At 40.5% G+C, this 16,328-nt stretch overlaps 1 protein-coding gene across 3 annotated transcripts in view; it reads right to left on the bottom strand.

Moving 5' to 3' along the window:
- The window catches only part of ush2a (Usher syndrome 2A (autosomal recessive, mild)), a 380,755-nt gene that overhangs the window by 200,889 nt on the left and 163,538 nt on the right, over positions 1–16,328 (bottom strand). For all 3 annotated transcript variants that reach the window (XM_070554793.1, XM_070554794.1, XM_070554795.1), the window contains exons 39-45: positions 13,400–13,537; positions 12,598–12,673; positions 11,696–11,781; positions 10,546–10,705; positions 5,759–5,921; positions 5,510–5,657; positions 278–435 (exon numbers count right to left, since the gene is read on the bottom strand). In XM_070554793.1, coding sequence (XP_070410894.1) covers positions 278–435; positions 5,510–5,657; positions 5,759–5,921; positions 10,546–10,705; positions 11,696–11,781; positions 12,598–12,673; positions 13,400–13,537 — 929 coding nt within the window. The remainder of the gene's footprint in view (positions 1–277; positions 436–5,509; positions 5,658–5,758; positions 5,922–10,545; positions 10,706–11,695; positions 11,782–12,597; positions 12,674–13,399; positions 13,538–16,328) is intronic.

Below are 16,328 nucleotides of genomic sequence, written 5' to 3'. Positions count from 1 at the left end.
AATTCGATCTAAAAATCTGTTTTACTGTGAAATGTATTAATTAAACTGAGTGTTGTGAGTTTAATCACCCAACAGAGAATCTTTAACAGACTTTAATACTAAAGTTGTTAGAAAGAGCAAAGGTTTATATTGTATAGTCAAACATTTGAGAGGCAAACAAAATATGTTTTGCATTAGGTCAGTATTACCTACACATAAAATGACAGAGAGGAAAACATTTACAATTATTTTACAATTTTGGGCACAACATGTGTTTATTATGAACTTATTCACTGACCATTGGTCCTTTACCACAGCCCTGAGCTGTACAGGCCTGCAGCCTGATTATATGCCGGCTCCATGGATAGAGACCCTCCACAACGAAGACCCTCTGGGAGGAACTGGAGTTTAGAATAAGGTCTCCATTCAGCCACAGACCATAGCTTGTTATAACACCTGTTTAGAAAAATAAAATTACAACATGTATAAAGACCATAAACAATTAAAAAGTGATTAAAAATATTCTGCTGAGTGTACATGCTTTTATTTTGAATATAAACTGTTGGTTGTGAGTAGGGGTGTGGGGTTTGATGATACTAGCCTGTAAAACGTTTGAACAAGTTCGTGATCTGCTGAAGAAGAGATCTTAGAAAAGTTTCTGCCAGAAAGACTAGGAACTGAACATGTCTAAGAATGTTTCTGCCTGACATGTTTGGATGTGGTGCACTAAGCCTTATCCCTGCTGAAAACGTGTTCCTGAAAGAATATAAGTCATGCAAAAGAAAGTTTACTTGTGGATCAGATCTCACTTTGTTCTGTTAAAATGACATTATTGTGATTTGGAGACATTTTCATACAATTTCACATTTTTCAACTGTGGTGTTACATTAGCATTACTAGCATATATTAGCATAACGCAGCTAACCCTTCTGTTTCCTCTTTGTGTTTGCTTGATGGTTTTCTCTCTAGCTTTTTTGTGTCAACAGCATTTTACTATAACTTCCCACATTTATGTTAAAGCTACAATGGCAAATCTGTTAAACAAGCTAGTTTAAAACATTTATTAACCACGTTGTAACATTGTATACAAGACTTGAAAAATAGTGGTTCTCTTGTATTTGTCTAAAAACCTCAGTCAATAAAACAGCTCAGTCTGAAACTAAAGATTGGACAATCCTGTGTCAGTCTTATGAAACCACCGTACTTCCTCATTTACCTGGGTCCTCCGCTCATTATGCGCTTGTGTATTAAGCAAGAACGCACCCGGTTCTTTGCTAAATAATATCAGAGAAGTAGAAACAGCTGGCTGCTACCACTTCAGTTTTAGGAAAAACTACGAGAGTCCCAAGAAGAAAAACACAATTTGAAGCTGTGGACAACTAAAGATGTTTGGATTTAGGAAACAGCGACTGGTGTTTTGCACTCATATTTAGTTGAGCAATGCACATTTCAGTATCGGGGGCGTGGCCGAGTGGGTTGATAATGAGAATTTGATGACCGTATTTGTGTTTAAAAGCTAGCTTGTTTTGCAAATTTTCCACAGCAGCTTTAAAAGTATTGCTCACTGAGACTGAGTGCATTTACATGCACTGGGAGCCTTCATACTAGTTTATATGTATGTTACAAAACTAAATTATAGAATGAAGTGCCTTTGTTATAGTAGATGGCAACATGCACCCTTTCGTGTTGGCATTCTTCCTATTAGCTCATAGCAACAAAAATAAAACAAACGCTGGCAGGAGCAACAGACAGAGCAGACGGAGTAAAATCAGCACATGCACAACAGCTGAAGGAATGGACCTGAACAACGCCGCAGCACTACTTTTTTGGTGCATAGTGTACTGTTCGATGGTGTCACTTGTGTTACTTTGTGGTGATGATGTATCACTTCCACGGTTTCGTCCCTTCCAAAAGGAGAGCGTCCAATCGACTGAGCCGTTCACACACAGGGGAAACCAAGTTCCAATTGCATTAGCTCAATTAGAACAGGTTCACCTTCAGCCAGATTAACACACTGACATGCATTTTGAAAAACTAATGACAGTCTACTTAGGGCAATAGTTTGGTTCTCTGATGCACATGCAGACGTACTGACTGACGGTCACTCTCAGTTGAGCAATGATGCATGCCCATTACCTGTATTAGCCGCAGAAAAGAAATAGACGGGAAAACGACTGAGCGAGAAAATGTACTAGACCAAATTCTTGCTTTGTAAAGTTTGATCAAGGAACGCTCCATTGGAACCTCTGCAGACCCATGTAGCGTTCTGGCTTGTCAATCACAGCTCTCTAGAGGGGTTTCAAACACAGAGAGCTGTGACTGGTCCATAACAGTGGGCCAATCATAGCGCTCTATCAGCTTTGTCAACCAATCACAGCGCTTTATCCACGTTGTGGACCAATCAGGGCACTATTCGTCTGGTGGGTGGGATGATGCAACAGAGTGGAACAAGATGGTGACAGCTTGTTTGAAACGACTTTTACATCAAGTTTTGACTATTTGGACTTGGGCTTAGAATCAGGAGCAGATAGATGTATTTAAGTTCTTTTTTTTTTTTTAAGAAAAAAAGGACGTATTTTCACCTTCAACAGCGGACCGACATCTGTTGCGGTGAGTACGTCACATTGTTCATTGTCCAGTAGCATGCAGAGATCGTTTGAAAGACAACGGTAGGATCCGCTGCACGACCGAGAGCAGTCAATGAAGCATTCCCAGACCACATATTATATTCATTTAGTCTGGCTTGCCAGGCTAAGTCTTTTCTACATCACAGAGAAAAGTAGCAATCATTGCCTCGATCACCTTGGCTTCCAACCACGTCACAGCTAGTAGAAGCTAACCATTAGCTTTTTCACAACATGGCAGAAGATGTGCTGGCTTGTGTTATTTAAGGAGATAAACCATCAGTGTTGGATATGGATATGAAAATATGTTTTCAGTATTATGTTAAAGACAGCAGAGAAGTCGCATTGTTGTCAACCAATCAGATGCTAGACGTTCCCATCTCATGAATATTAATACGTTTACGCTACCCCACTTCTTCGACTAGAGACTATGGCAAATTTATTGAAAAAAAAAAGTGAATAAGACCTTTAATCGCTTGCGGTGGGGTGGGGTATATGGGATGGTGGTGTCTATCTCCTGCAATATTTGGGCATACAGGCGAGGTACAACTTGGACAGTTTGCAAGTCCATCGCAGGCCAATACAGAGACACACAGGACATGAACCCAGGATCTTCTTGCTGCAATAGTAAATATTTTTTGGACTGCAAAATATAATAAAAAGCCTTACATGTCTATACTGGAATTCATTTTTACACACGATCATTATGAATAGTTCCCTGTCTTGAAAAACTCTGTCTAAACATTGGCATGCACCTAATCATTCCACATCCCTCTTCTCTGGTTGTATCTGCCACCAACATACTGTTTGACTGTGTCCACTCTGGAATAAGTGATAACCACAAACTAAGCTTCACAATGTTGCCGTGCAGTCAGGTTCACTGTATTACAATGCAAATGAAAACTGACTTGGAGGCTCCAGGCCTGCCAGTCAGAGTGTCCTACAGATGAAAACAGTGCTGAAATGACAATTGTAACCATCGGCGTTACAAGGATGAAGGCTCTGAGAAGGACAGCAGTACAAGAAGGAACATGCACGCACACACAAATGAGGAGGGGAATTAGGTGTGTGCACAAACACATCCACACACACATCCACAAATGTAAAACACTCAGAAAAGACACAAATTTATCTGAAAACTCACACTTGTACTTCTACACACACCAACACCAGCACAATAATTACATGGCATTACACCCACCTAATAAAAGAATGAAACACTACGGAGCCAAATGTGGTTTTCCTTAATAAAAATGCATACGGGGGCTCAAAAGATCAGTGCTAAGAACTAAGAGTCTATTCTGCTTTAATCATGTGTGGGTTTTATTATTGCTCAATGCAGAGATACACACCTATCAGGAAAATGAAGACGCAAAAACCCCACGGACGCAAGTTATCTGGGAAGCTCTTAATGTGGCCAATCACATGCATGTATGTGTGTGTGTGTATGTGAATAAGCCCATATCAGTATAGGCTGTAATAAAGACAGGTTGGGAAATGAAGCAGCGAATGCATAACAGGCTTATTTCCCCTCTTTGTCTGCGTGTTGCCCTGACTTAATCCCCGAGAGGATTATCCCTCACAAATCCCTGTGGAATTGGGGAGAAATGGGGAGGAGGGAGGGATGTGGAGAAAATAACACAGGATCTCTCTCTGTAACCCATCACCATCATCGTCACCATCGTCATTCATTTAGTAAAAAAAAAAACAGTCGTAGAAAAAAAGGGATGAACAGATCCGTTTAAAAGAAAAAAAAGGCGTGAGATAATAAGGTGATTATTATTAAGCGTCTCCCTTGTTTAATGTATTCTGTCATCAGAGGAGAAAACCTTTAAGTAATTTATCCAGCTAATGTGAGCACACATCGCAGGGTTTATGGTGCAAAATACACTTATGTGGTGTTTAGCTTAACACACACACACACACACACACGCACGCACACCAAAAAATTGTGGCCCTGTGTTCTATGTTGTTAAGCGAGGTGATGAATCCTCTTACAGTTTCTATTTAATTGGACTTATTGGGATCTGCTATAAGCCTTGTAACAGAGTTGTGCAGCAGGAGGAAGACATTTTCTCTTTGTAATATTTGCTGTACTTTTCTTTTACCCTTAAATTTCTTACTGAATCTGTGCGTGTACAACATAAGATTTATTCTAGGTATTGAAATGTTATTATTATTTCTAAAGTAGAGGAATGGAGTCCTGAGGAGGGTTCCCATTAGGCTCAAACCAATTTAGACAATAAAAGTCACATTTTATTTTTGAAGGTGTTTCTTTTAAGAACAAATACTTATAACTAAATCTACAGACAGTGTTGGCACTGATCCTGCTCTTTGACATAGAAAACCGCTTTATGATCCGAGTTTCTTTACTGTAACAAGTGCAGCTTCTGACAATGCAGAAATAGCAAATTTCTCAATAAACAAGACATGCAGATAAAACTTAGACTTCACACTAAGTCATGTTTGTTGAGTCTTTTTTTAAATGCTTGTTCTAAATTTTAAAGAAAGGAGTGAAGTATTAATCATAATCCTAATAGACAGATATTGCAAAGCTGTGTTCTTCATGGCTGCAGTTCTCATTTCAGTCAAAAGGGAGCACTTTTCCTCCACTTTAAGGAGCTCAGTGAAGCTCTAACTGACAGTGTTAATCCTAATCTCAGTTTCTGAACCTCTCACTGTGTCTGTCCCTTTTACTTCTGAGTTTTTATTCTTTTTCCTTGGAGCTGATTTGTGATTCCTTTTATTTCTTATCTCTATCTTAACTGGTTTTTCCTACAAAAGTAGATTTATTCTCATTATTTTTACACCAGTAGTTGTTTGGCTCTTTTATTCGGTTTGCAGTAGCATCATGTTTAAAAGCCTGTGTTTATGCACCTTGTGTGCAAAAATACGTGTACTCTCACCATTGGGAGTCTCAGGAGGAGTCCAGCTGACGTTGAGTGCATGTGGGGACAGGGGGACGACCAGGGGAGCAGGGACATTCTCCGGGGTGCTCTCTTCAGTCTGCGCCTGGCTTGAGGGGCTAACTGTGCACCCGCCTCCCGTGCACGCCTGGCTCACAAAAATTACAGGAAGACAAAAAATATATAATTTATAATACAAGTTCAACAGAACATGCGAAGGAAGCGTGGGGGGTGGGGGTGGGGGCTTACAGCCACTCTGATGGAGTAAGTTGTCCCAGGGGTTAGGTTGCGAAGTGTGTGCTCTTCAGAAAGTTCTGAGCTGTTATAAGCCAGAGCAGGTTCTGCTCCGTCATGTGACAGGAAGATGGAGTAGAATTCCAAAATGCCATTTATCTGAGAAGGACGTGACCACCTGGAAAGAGACGGAAACAGCAGATTTTAGCAGGGCGTGAGATAAATATCCCCTCTTCTCAGATGCCTCATGTGAGATCATTTTGTTAGGGTTTTAATAATGTTTAATAAAGTTTTATATTCTGTCTTCTCAATAGGGATCTAAAAGTGACTTATTCTCTAAGAATGCTCATCAACACAACCTGACAGCATGTTTGTCCTTCCATTTATTTATAAAGTATGCTCAGAATGATTCTCCTCCTTTCACGCCGTTTGGCCCACCCCTCCTGACGTTGTGTGTGTGTGTGCGTGCGCGTGCGTGCATGTGTGTGTGTGTGAAACAGTGATGGATTCCTTTCTTGGTTCCTCCCATTGAAATTCAGTTTTTTGAATGACTGATGAGCGTCTGTTACCACACAATTAGACCCTGTGGCAAAAACGTCACATTTATTATAAAATGTACGTCTATGCAGCTGATTGGCAGAGTGAGGCATGCCCACTCTAAATCAAAGGGGCGCTGTAATAATCTGCACCATAACTCAACGTGTGAAAATAATTTACGAAAACCCTCGGCTTTAAAAGTGTGTTCAGTAATAGGAGCGCAACAGGCGGGTGGTTTGTCAGAGTAGCAAACAAAAACATGCTGAATCAAGTATGCCTGAAATTAGAAATCGACAAATAAAACTAAATGAGTCATCATACACTTTCTTTAAAGCAAGAGAATAACTTCTGTAATTGTTTTAGCCAATTATCAAGCAAACTTTTCTACATAGAGAAGCCAACTGACTGAATCCTTTGTAGCTGTACAATATTTAAATTGTAATACGAAAGTATCCTCTGTTAAACATTTTTTACTGAGTTAACTTAACATACATTTTATTTCTTAAAGCAGCAATCCAGTTTTCCCCTTTTCAGGAATTATGTATGACTTCTTAGAAAGTTATAGTCATACGCATTACTTTGATCCAATGTTGACAATCTGTCTTTTTTTTTTTTTTGACAGGTAGCTTGAGCTGTTAGAGCTAGTGTTAGTGGCTAGCTCTGACGAAGGCCTCGGGCTCAAGTTCAAAGTGTTCGGCCATTTTGATTTTCTGAACTTTAGTTGTGTTCTCTGTGTACTTGTGTTTGGATGTTATTCGTGGAATTATACATCTAAGAAGTCTCTGTTCCATTTTGATCGGTAAGTAAAGTTACATTTCTGTACTTTAATTCACTGGTTGAATATGGTGAACTGATGTGCATTTAGCATAATGCTGCTTGGTCAAAAATGGGGCGTGTTGGTAGGGCTGGTTGGGCACCAAAACTCAGGATAATGGAGGTTTGTGGGCTCTGCTGGTCCACCGTGGTCAAAAATCTGCAAAGTAACTGCTACAGAGGGAGACCAAGTTTTGGTACCATCTGCTTCCCTTCAGCAACAACAGCCCCGCGGTCAGAGATCCACTAATCTGCTGCTCCTGTCTCCTGGGGGTGGCCGTGGTGGCTGCCCGTGGAGCTCTCTGAGAAACATCACATAAAAACTGCAGCTTGGTGTGTGCTTCACATCAGACTTGCCCAACTGCATTTTTCAGAATAAAAGCACCCACAAATCTTTGTTAGCTCAGTTAGCTTGTAGCTCGGTGTCACCGCTACCACACTTCTTCAGAGCAACACTCTCAGCTCCATGTCTTTGCCCATTTTTGGATCGTCTGGGCATGATGAGACGTTTGACAAGGTCAAGATGGCGGTGATCAGAATCGCCCATTGGGCTTCAATTCAGCTCTTCAGAAAGCTACGGGTGACGTCATGGAGGGTTTGTCTGGTTTTTAACAGTCACTATGAGCTAGACAGATGCAGAGCTGGGGACATTTTTTCTAGACAAGAAAGTCTTCAATATAAACATACATATAAATAAGCATTATAACATGAGAATAATGATTGTCAAACATGTATTTTAACTCTCTTGCCCGGCTAGAGGTGCATAGGGGTTGTATGAACTAGTCGACTAGTCAACCTCACTGCTCTGTAGTGACTTTTTATGTCCGTCATCTACTAGTCGCTGTCATGTGATAATGACCGGCAAGATGCAGTCCTCGGAAAAGACAGCAGGTGACAAGCTCCTGCGCGTCGGGAGGCAAGCGCTGTACCAGAGCGTCTCTACTGACACCCGCCGTCAAACGGACATTTAACCAAATTGCGACCTTTACCCTCTTGCAATTTAACATTCCCCTCACCCCCATCCTAATCTTAACCAGCTTGCGCATGCGAAGCTCTGATTGTTGACGCGCTCCAGACATCTGCGTCCTGAGCACGGCCACAGTAACATTATCAAATCAGGTGTCGCCACCTCAAAAACTAATTTAACACGTGATCGTTCATGTCGGCTCATTTTCTTTTATGTTTTCTGTCTTTTATTTGCGCCTGATGCGTTTCGCTGCTGTGGAGCGGAGTGCATCACCTTGTCCTCCGGTGACGCACCTCACTGGTGCGGCCAGCAAGCAGCGAGCACTCCGCTGTTTCTGCGGTCAGTAGATCTTTTAGAACTACAGTTAAAAGGTAACTCATAAGGTGAATATATATGAACCCAGGTTGCAGTTTTTCTTTAGGATTAAGAGGAGATGCAGGAAGATAATAAACAGACAGGACAGAAAAATAGTCAAATAAAAACAAGTTAGTTTTTGTACCTGCTGGTTGCAACAAACAGACACCATTGAAGGTAATCAGAAGTGAGGAACAGAAAATGAAATAATTATTTTAATGTTTAGAGCAGCAGGAACTCTGAGAGGCTGCAGGCGCATCAGTGAGTTTGCGGCCGCTGCGCAGGGGGAGGGGGGAGAGGGCTGAAGCAGAAACTACCGATGTTAAAAGAAATGTGTTTAACTTTGAAAATGTGGGCGCAATTTTAATTGTCAAAAAAAAAAACTACAGCGAAGCAACCGACCCCCCCCCCCCCCCCCCTTCAGGTGTATGACATCATCAACGACTAGTCACAGTCGACTCGATTTTCATTACTTGACAGTTGACTTAAAAAAAAAAGTCATGCAGCCCCTAGAGGTGCACGTTCATAAATGAGAGTCAACTGTTCCACTGAACTCCCATCTGGCAGACGCTATAGATCACTGTACACAAAAACTACCAGACACAAGAACAGTTTCTTTCCTTCAGCCATTTCTCTCCTGAATCTGTAGATTATTTTACCTTCCTTTTACTAAAGTTTTTAATACTTAATCAGTATGCTTATGGATATGTGTGTGCACGTGTGTGCGTGTGTGTGTGGGTATGTATATATGTATATAGGTGTGTGCGTAAATGAACATGTGTGTGGGTATACATGTTCTTATGTGTTTTTAGGTATTTTTATTCTCATTTATTATGGTTGTTGTATGTTTTAGAGAGCGAACATCTACCGAAGACAAATTCCTTGTAAATGTAATTTTACTTGGCCAATAAATCTGAAATCTGAAATCTGAAATCTGATGGAAGTAGGGAGAGGGGCTTAAGGTGCAGTACATTTATCCACCTCTAGATGATGCCCTCTGACAAAAAACTCTGGATTTTTACTTTAAGCAAACAGAAATGCACTAAATGTTAAATAGAAAAGTTGGACCATCAGGTTTCAGAATACATACAAATAAACCTTCTGAGTGTTAAAAATTTCCTGATAGTTAAACACGTAACCCCAAGAAAAGGAAAAAGCAAAAACAAAAATCCTCTTTCGTGTGGTTTAACACAAGCCAATAAAAACAGATCAGGCTAAAATCACCAAAAGAAAGAAATATTCACACATAAAAATCAATTCCCTTATATTGTTTATTAAAATTCTGCCTCATCCATGTGTGTCTCCTTCCCACTTTCTTTTCCCATCTTCTCATGTTTCATGGTTGTTCCTCCTCAGTTTTTCTCACAGTCACAGTAGAGTGGTATTGATCAAATATGATCTCTCAACCTCAGCCTATTACCAATGTGCTAACAAGCCAATATGAAGCCTTCCCACACCTGGTGAGTATGTAGTTCAAACTCAGTTAAAAGGCTCAAGAAAATGATGTTTCAAAGACAGAAACACTGCTTTACATAACATCACACCTTCACTACAATCACCGCATTAACAATATTAAACTCAACACTCGCTCACTTTGTACACATCTCTTTAAGCACACGTGTGTGAATATACTGGTGTGTGTATGTCTGTGAAACCATCTTTAACAGTAGTCAGCAACAGCAGACTTTTCAAAACAAAAAAGTGATTCTTTTATCAAATAAACTAAAAATGGAAAAATATTTTCATTTGATCTTGGTGCTTTCTTAGAAAATAAACCAATGCTCTAATTTTAGTGTTCTCCTTCTACATGCCGGCGGGAATTTCCCTTTATTTAATTTATTTATTTCTAATGAAACACTTAAAATGACAGCACAGGAAAAAAAATCATGTTAAAAACATTAAATTTCCAACTAAAAGATTTGTACACCAAAATAAAAGGCACAGGAGGAAGCAATGGCTCATCCAGTCCTGTCCCAATTTCCCATTACAATTTCTTTACCTCAATAAATAGTATTTTCTTTAAAGATAATATCAATACACATAATTCCATGTCTCATCCTGCATTGTGCTTCATCTTACTGTCATCGTCTGCTGATGTGGGTTCTGAGATGAGTATTTGTGTTTTGCTTACTCCACAAAAATAGTGCGAGAGTCCAGCAGGGTAAGGCTTGGTGCATGCAACGGCCCGGGAGGAAGCTGAGAGGTCAGGGATGTAACTTGTGAACTGTTGGTGCAACTCACTGAAGTGCATGCACTTAGTACCAAGAAGTGGGTGGAGAACACACCAAGACCTGCGCCACAAACAGAAATGCACCAAATGTTAAAGGGAAAGCTGGTGCTGTTTATGTGAAAGTTGTTTCTAGATTCTGCCCATAACTTCTGGTAAAACTACCCACAGTCTGCCCCCATGTTACAATCTCAGTCTTGCACATACCATATAATTACTACGTCCATAATCCCTCCAATCACGCTGAACATCAGACACTTCGTATTAATAACCCAGCATGAATGATATGTGCTCTCGTTCCTTCATTAACTTACAGAGACACACACTTTTAAGCAGTGTGACGTTATGATAATCATGTAAGTCTTCATTTAAAATCTTATCAAGAAAGAGTATATTCAGTCTATAAAATTACACAAAAGCTGATTTTACACCATGTGTTTGCAGACTTGTTTGCGTATATCTCTGCTAAGTATGTGTGTTTGGGTAAGCCTTGTACATGTGTGAGAGAGGAGAGGGGGAGAGAGAGAGAGAGAGAGAGCGAGAGAGAGAGAGAGAGAGAGAGAGAGAGAGAGAGAGAGAGAGAGAGAGAGAGTGCATGTGTGCATCCATTTGCATCACTGTGCAGCACTTAAGTCTCAACAGTGCGGCATGCGTTTCGAGACTTCTTGAGGACTCTTCAATAGAAGCTTTGAAAGCAAAATGTGTGTATGGATGTGCACCAATGTTTAGTTGTCTTTGTTTCTCGTTTGCTTCATTTTCGTATGTGTGTGTGTGTGTGTGTGTGCGTGCGTGCGTGCGTGTGTGTGTGTGTGTGTGTACGTGGCTAGCTTTCGTTTTCAAAGTGCTATTCCCTCGGTAAGGACTGAGACACTCTTTCCTCTTTCAAATGCTAATCCCCACTCCATTTTGTTTTTTTACTTTCTGCCCCTTTTTCTTACACCAATGCCCCGTTCTATCTCTCTCTCTCTTTCTCTCTCTCACACACACACACACCGCACACACACGCACACACTTACACACACACACACACACACACACACACTACCCTCCTTACCAGTTATATTGTGTTGTTGGTTGGTCCCTCTGTACACCGTATTGTTGTTGTGAAAGAGAAGGTACTCTGTGATGTCTCCATTGGGCCTTTAATGGAACAAAAACTAAAATGAGGACAGTTTCATAATAATAGGTGCTAAATCCACTATTCTAACTTTAATCAGAACATGTTCAGTTCACATAAAATCAATAAAAGGTGTTTTAAAGACTATTTGTTAGTTACAACAATGACTGTAGGGCTCAGTTTTGAGATTAACATGAAAACACAAAAAAAGTTGAAACAGTATTTGTAGAATGAAGCATAAATAACTAAAGGAAATTTATTTAGAGATGAAAAGCGGACAAAACTTGCAGGACTCACACACCAAGTCTAAATGATATGTGGTGACTTTATACTATAGAATGGTTACAATATCCAGTAAATAATTTTAGTGCATTTGCGTTAAATAGCTTCTGGAGCTTTACACAACCTGCAAATACATTCTCAAAAAATATTAAACTATTTTAAAACGTTTTTGTTGTTTTGGGAGCATTTTATGGTACAAGTGCATGTTTGAGACTTTTATTTTGAAGGACTGATTAGAAAGAAAGTTCCAGAAGTTCCTCCATGGATGCTGCTGTGGGAGTAATAACTGCACCTCGAATTCCAGTAAATTCTCACCCAGAACCATCTGTTACATTTGTCCTAAGGAGTTGTTGTAGTTTATGTTGCATCCTGTTTACAAAAATAAAACTTTACCTCTACTTTACTAATCTGCAGGGTTTAAAACAAATTATGTAAGATACACCGTGCAGAAGAGACACTCAAGGACAAAAGACACACATTTGTAAGTTATAAATAATATCATCTACTCAAATGAAAGTGGTTTGGGGCTGAGAGGAAATATTGAACAGTTGGATCACCTTGCTGGTTGTTCCCAGGTTACAAAGAGAGCTGATGGAGAAGAGACTGCAGATGGAGGAGAAACACCCTCTGGAGCTGAAATTATAGAAAACATCAACATGCACACAAAGATGTGGATCAAAGGTTATGATGGAAAAAGGCCTTATCCATTAGGTCAGATACTGACATAGTTTTTGGGCCAGGTAAAAAACAAACAAATCTATAAATAAGCAAATAAAATCTTTTCCTCCGTGATGCAGAGAACAGAAATGTGGAAACTGTGCTGATATGAGTGAAAATGTGTCTAAGCAGTGTTGTGTTGGTGAAGAGAGTTTTTAATAAGTTCCTTCTGAAGCCTCGCTGACATGCTTCAGTGTCTTAACTGTGCTCAGTGAGAATCAATACAGTAATCTGTTTTTTCTCTTTAACTTCAGATTGATTTTTTGCCGTCTCTGTACTGACCCCTGCCGTCACATTATCTCCTCAACAAGACTGGTTAGTCCAACGCAGATTAATGTAGCGGCTAACACATGAAGAAAAATATTTCCTTTGCTCACTCGAGTGCTTCTTTGCCTCTGCTCTTCCACTCATGACTTCCCAGATGGGAAATAAGCTTCTCTGCGCTATCGGTTTGCCATTCGTTCTGATTGTGCAGCTTTCTTTTACCTCTCTTTATTCCTTTTTCCTCTTAATGTTGCTTCTTTTCTTTCTACTAAAATATGTAAGATGTAATTTTCAAAAGACTCGCGTGGGGTTTTTCCAACACCAAACTTCGTTATGCATTGATGTGAGGTACAAAGACTGTTGGAATGTATTTGTTACCTTCCTCCGGGGTCGTAATTGACCTTTTATTGTTATCATCACCCCCGTCATTAATAGGACTCTCAGTGCATCCTGCAGGACTGCAGGCACTTACAGTAACAACGTATCGAGTGGCTGGAATGAGACCTGTCATCACACCTGAACATATCAGAGAGGAGAAGGAGCAGAGAGCAAATGCAAGGAATTATAGTTGAAAATAAACATAAAACAGTAGATTTTACAAACAGGCAAAAATACCACATACAATATATTTGTTTGAATATTAAAGCTGCTATAGCAAAATTGAACAAATTAGCTATGATTTTATTTTCATGCCTCTTAACAACATCCTAAAATAGTATAATACATTCAACAAAAATATAAACTCACCACCTTTGTTTCTGTTCCGATTTTTCATGAGATGGACTTGAAGATCTCAAATTTATTCCAGATACACAATATTACCATTTCTCTCAAACATTGTTCACAAATCAGTCTGAATGTGTGATGGTGAGCACTTCTGCTTTGTTGAGACAATCCATCCCACCTCACAGGTTTGCCACATCAAGATGCTGATCCGACATCATGAGTAGTGCACAGGTGTACCTTATACTGCCCACAATAAAAGGCCACCCTGGAATGTGCAGTTTTGTCTTGCAGCAAAATGCCACATATGCCACAAGCATTGAGGGATCGTGCAATTGGCATGCTGACAGCAGGAATGTCAACTAGATCTGTTGCTCGTGCATTGAATGTTCATTTCTCCACCATAAGACGTCTCCAAAGGCATTTCAGAGAATATGGCGGTACATCCAACCGGCCTCACAACCACAGACAATGTGTAACCACACCAGCCCAGGACCTCCACATCCAGCAGGTTCACCTCCAAGATCGTCTGAGACCAGCCACTCAGACAGCTGCTGAAACAATTGGTTTGCATAACCAAACAATTTCTGCACAAACTGTCAGAAACCGTTTCAGGGAAGCTCAACTGCATGCTCGTCATCCTCTTCGGGGTCTTGACCTGACTCCAGCTCGTCGCTGTAACAGACTTGAGTGGGCAAATGTTCACATTCGATGGTGTCTAGCACTTCGGAGAGGTGTTCTCTTCACGGATGAATCTCGGTTTACATTGTTCAGGGCAGATGGCAGACAGCGTGTGTGGCGTTGTGTGGGTGAGCGCTTTGCCAATGTTAATGTTGTGGATCGAGTGGCCCATGGTGGTGGTGGGGTTATGGTATGGGCAGGCATCTGTTATGGATGAAGAACACAGGTACATTTTATTGATGGCAGTTTGAATGCACAAAGATACCGTGATGAGATCCTGAGGCCCATTGTTTTGCCGTACGTCCTTGAACATCACCTCATGTTTCAACAAGATAATGCACGGCCCCATGTTGCAAGGATCTGTACACAATTCTTGGAAGCTGAAAATGTCCCAGTTCTTGCATGGCCAGCATACTCACCAAACATCACCCGTTGAGCATGTTTTGGATGTGCTTGACCGGCGTACAGGATAGTGTGTACCAGTTCCCACTAATATCCAACAACTTTGCACAGCCATTGAAGAGGAGTGGACCAACATTCCACAGGCCACAATTGACAATGTGATAAACTCTATGCAAAGAAGATGCGTTGCACTGCATGAAGCAAATGGTGGTCACACCAGATACTGACCGGTTGAGTACCCAGACCCCCCAATAAAGCAAAAAACTGCACATTCCAGGGTGGCCTTTTATTGTGGGCAGTATAAGGTACACCTGTGCACTACTCATGATGTCAGATCAGCATCTTGATGTGGCACACCTGTGAGGTGGGATGGATTATCTCAGCAAAGAACAGGTTCTCACTATCACACATTTAGACTGATTTGTGAACAATGTTTGAGAGAAATGGTAATATTGTGTATCTGGAATGAATGTCCATCTCATGAAAAATCGGAGCAGAAACAAAGGTGTTGTGTCTATATTTTTGTTGAGTGTATATTCTGGAGATAGAAAAAATACAAAAAAGGTAAAAATAAAAAGTAGTTCTCTCGTGTTAACACGCTGTGGAAAGCAACCACTGGACCACAACCAGTTCATGCCAGATTAAAACTCGAAATGGGAGACTGTCAATAATGCAGGACACAAGGCTCAATTTGCGGGATGTGAAAAAAGTAATGAAATTGCGGGACTGTCCCACACATAGAAGGACATCTGGTCACCCTATTTACATGAAACACTCAAAGTGACTGATTATAATCAGAATAATAACTAAAAAGAGTTTTGTCAGTGAACCATACCTTGATATTATAGCTGTCTGCCTTAGAAACATGAAACTTATTTTTGTTTTGTAATCTCATTACACAATTTTTAGCTCTAATGCTTTCTTTGAATTAATCAAAAAGCAAATCGGTTGACAACCTAATCTGTGAAATTATAGTGTGGCATAAACCAGTGGCAACAGTAGCTCAGGAGGTAGAGCAGGTTGTCCGGTAATCGGAAAGTTGTAGGATTGAGCCAAGCTTTTGCCAGAGAATGCTGCTGTTATGTCCTTGGGCAACACATTTAACCCGCCTTGCCTGCTGGTGGTTGGAGGGACCGGTGGCGCTAGTGTTCGGCAGGCCTCGTCTCTGTCAGTGTGCCTCAGGGCAGCTATGGCTACATCGTACCTCATCCCCACCAGCGTGTGAATGTGTGTGTCAATGAGCCCTGAGAAGGCTCTATACAAATGCTGGCCATTTACCTATTAATAATTCTCATAATTCAAATTAATTGTCATGTTTTCCATGTGGAGTTTGTTTTTGAAGCCTGAAGGATGATTTAAAATGGGGTGTTATTTGTTAAAGCACAATTTATCTGAAAGCTCGCATTTCATTTCAATTACGTCTTGATTGTTTCAATCCATCTGTTTTGTGCTGATGCACAGAGGTACGATAGAACCACAATTTAAAGACAATTAAGTCCAA

Source organism: Nothobranchius furzeri, chromosome 9 (genome assembly GCF_043380555.1).
Source record: "Nothobranchius furzeri strain GRZ-AD chromosome 9, NfurGRZ-RIMD1, whole genome shotgun sequence".
Classification (NCBI taxonomy): domain Eukaryota; kingdom Metazoa; phylum Chordata; class Actinopteri; order Cyprinodontiformes; family Nothobranchiidae; genus Nothobranchius; species Nothobranchius furzeri.
Note: the sequence above shows the minus strand (reverse complement) of the source record. Positions and strands in the feature narration are given on the sequence as shown.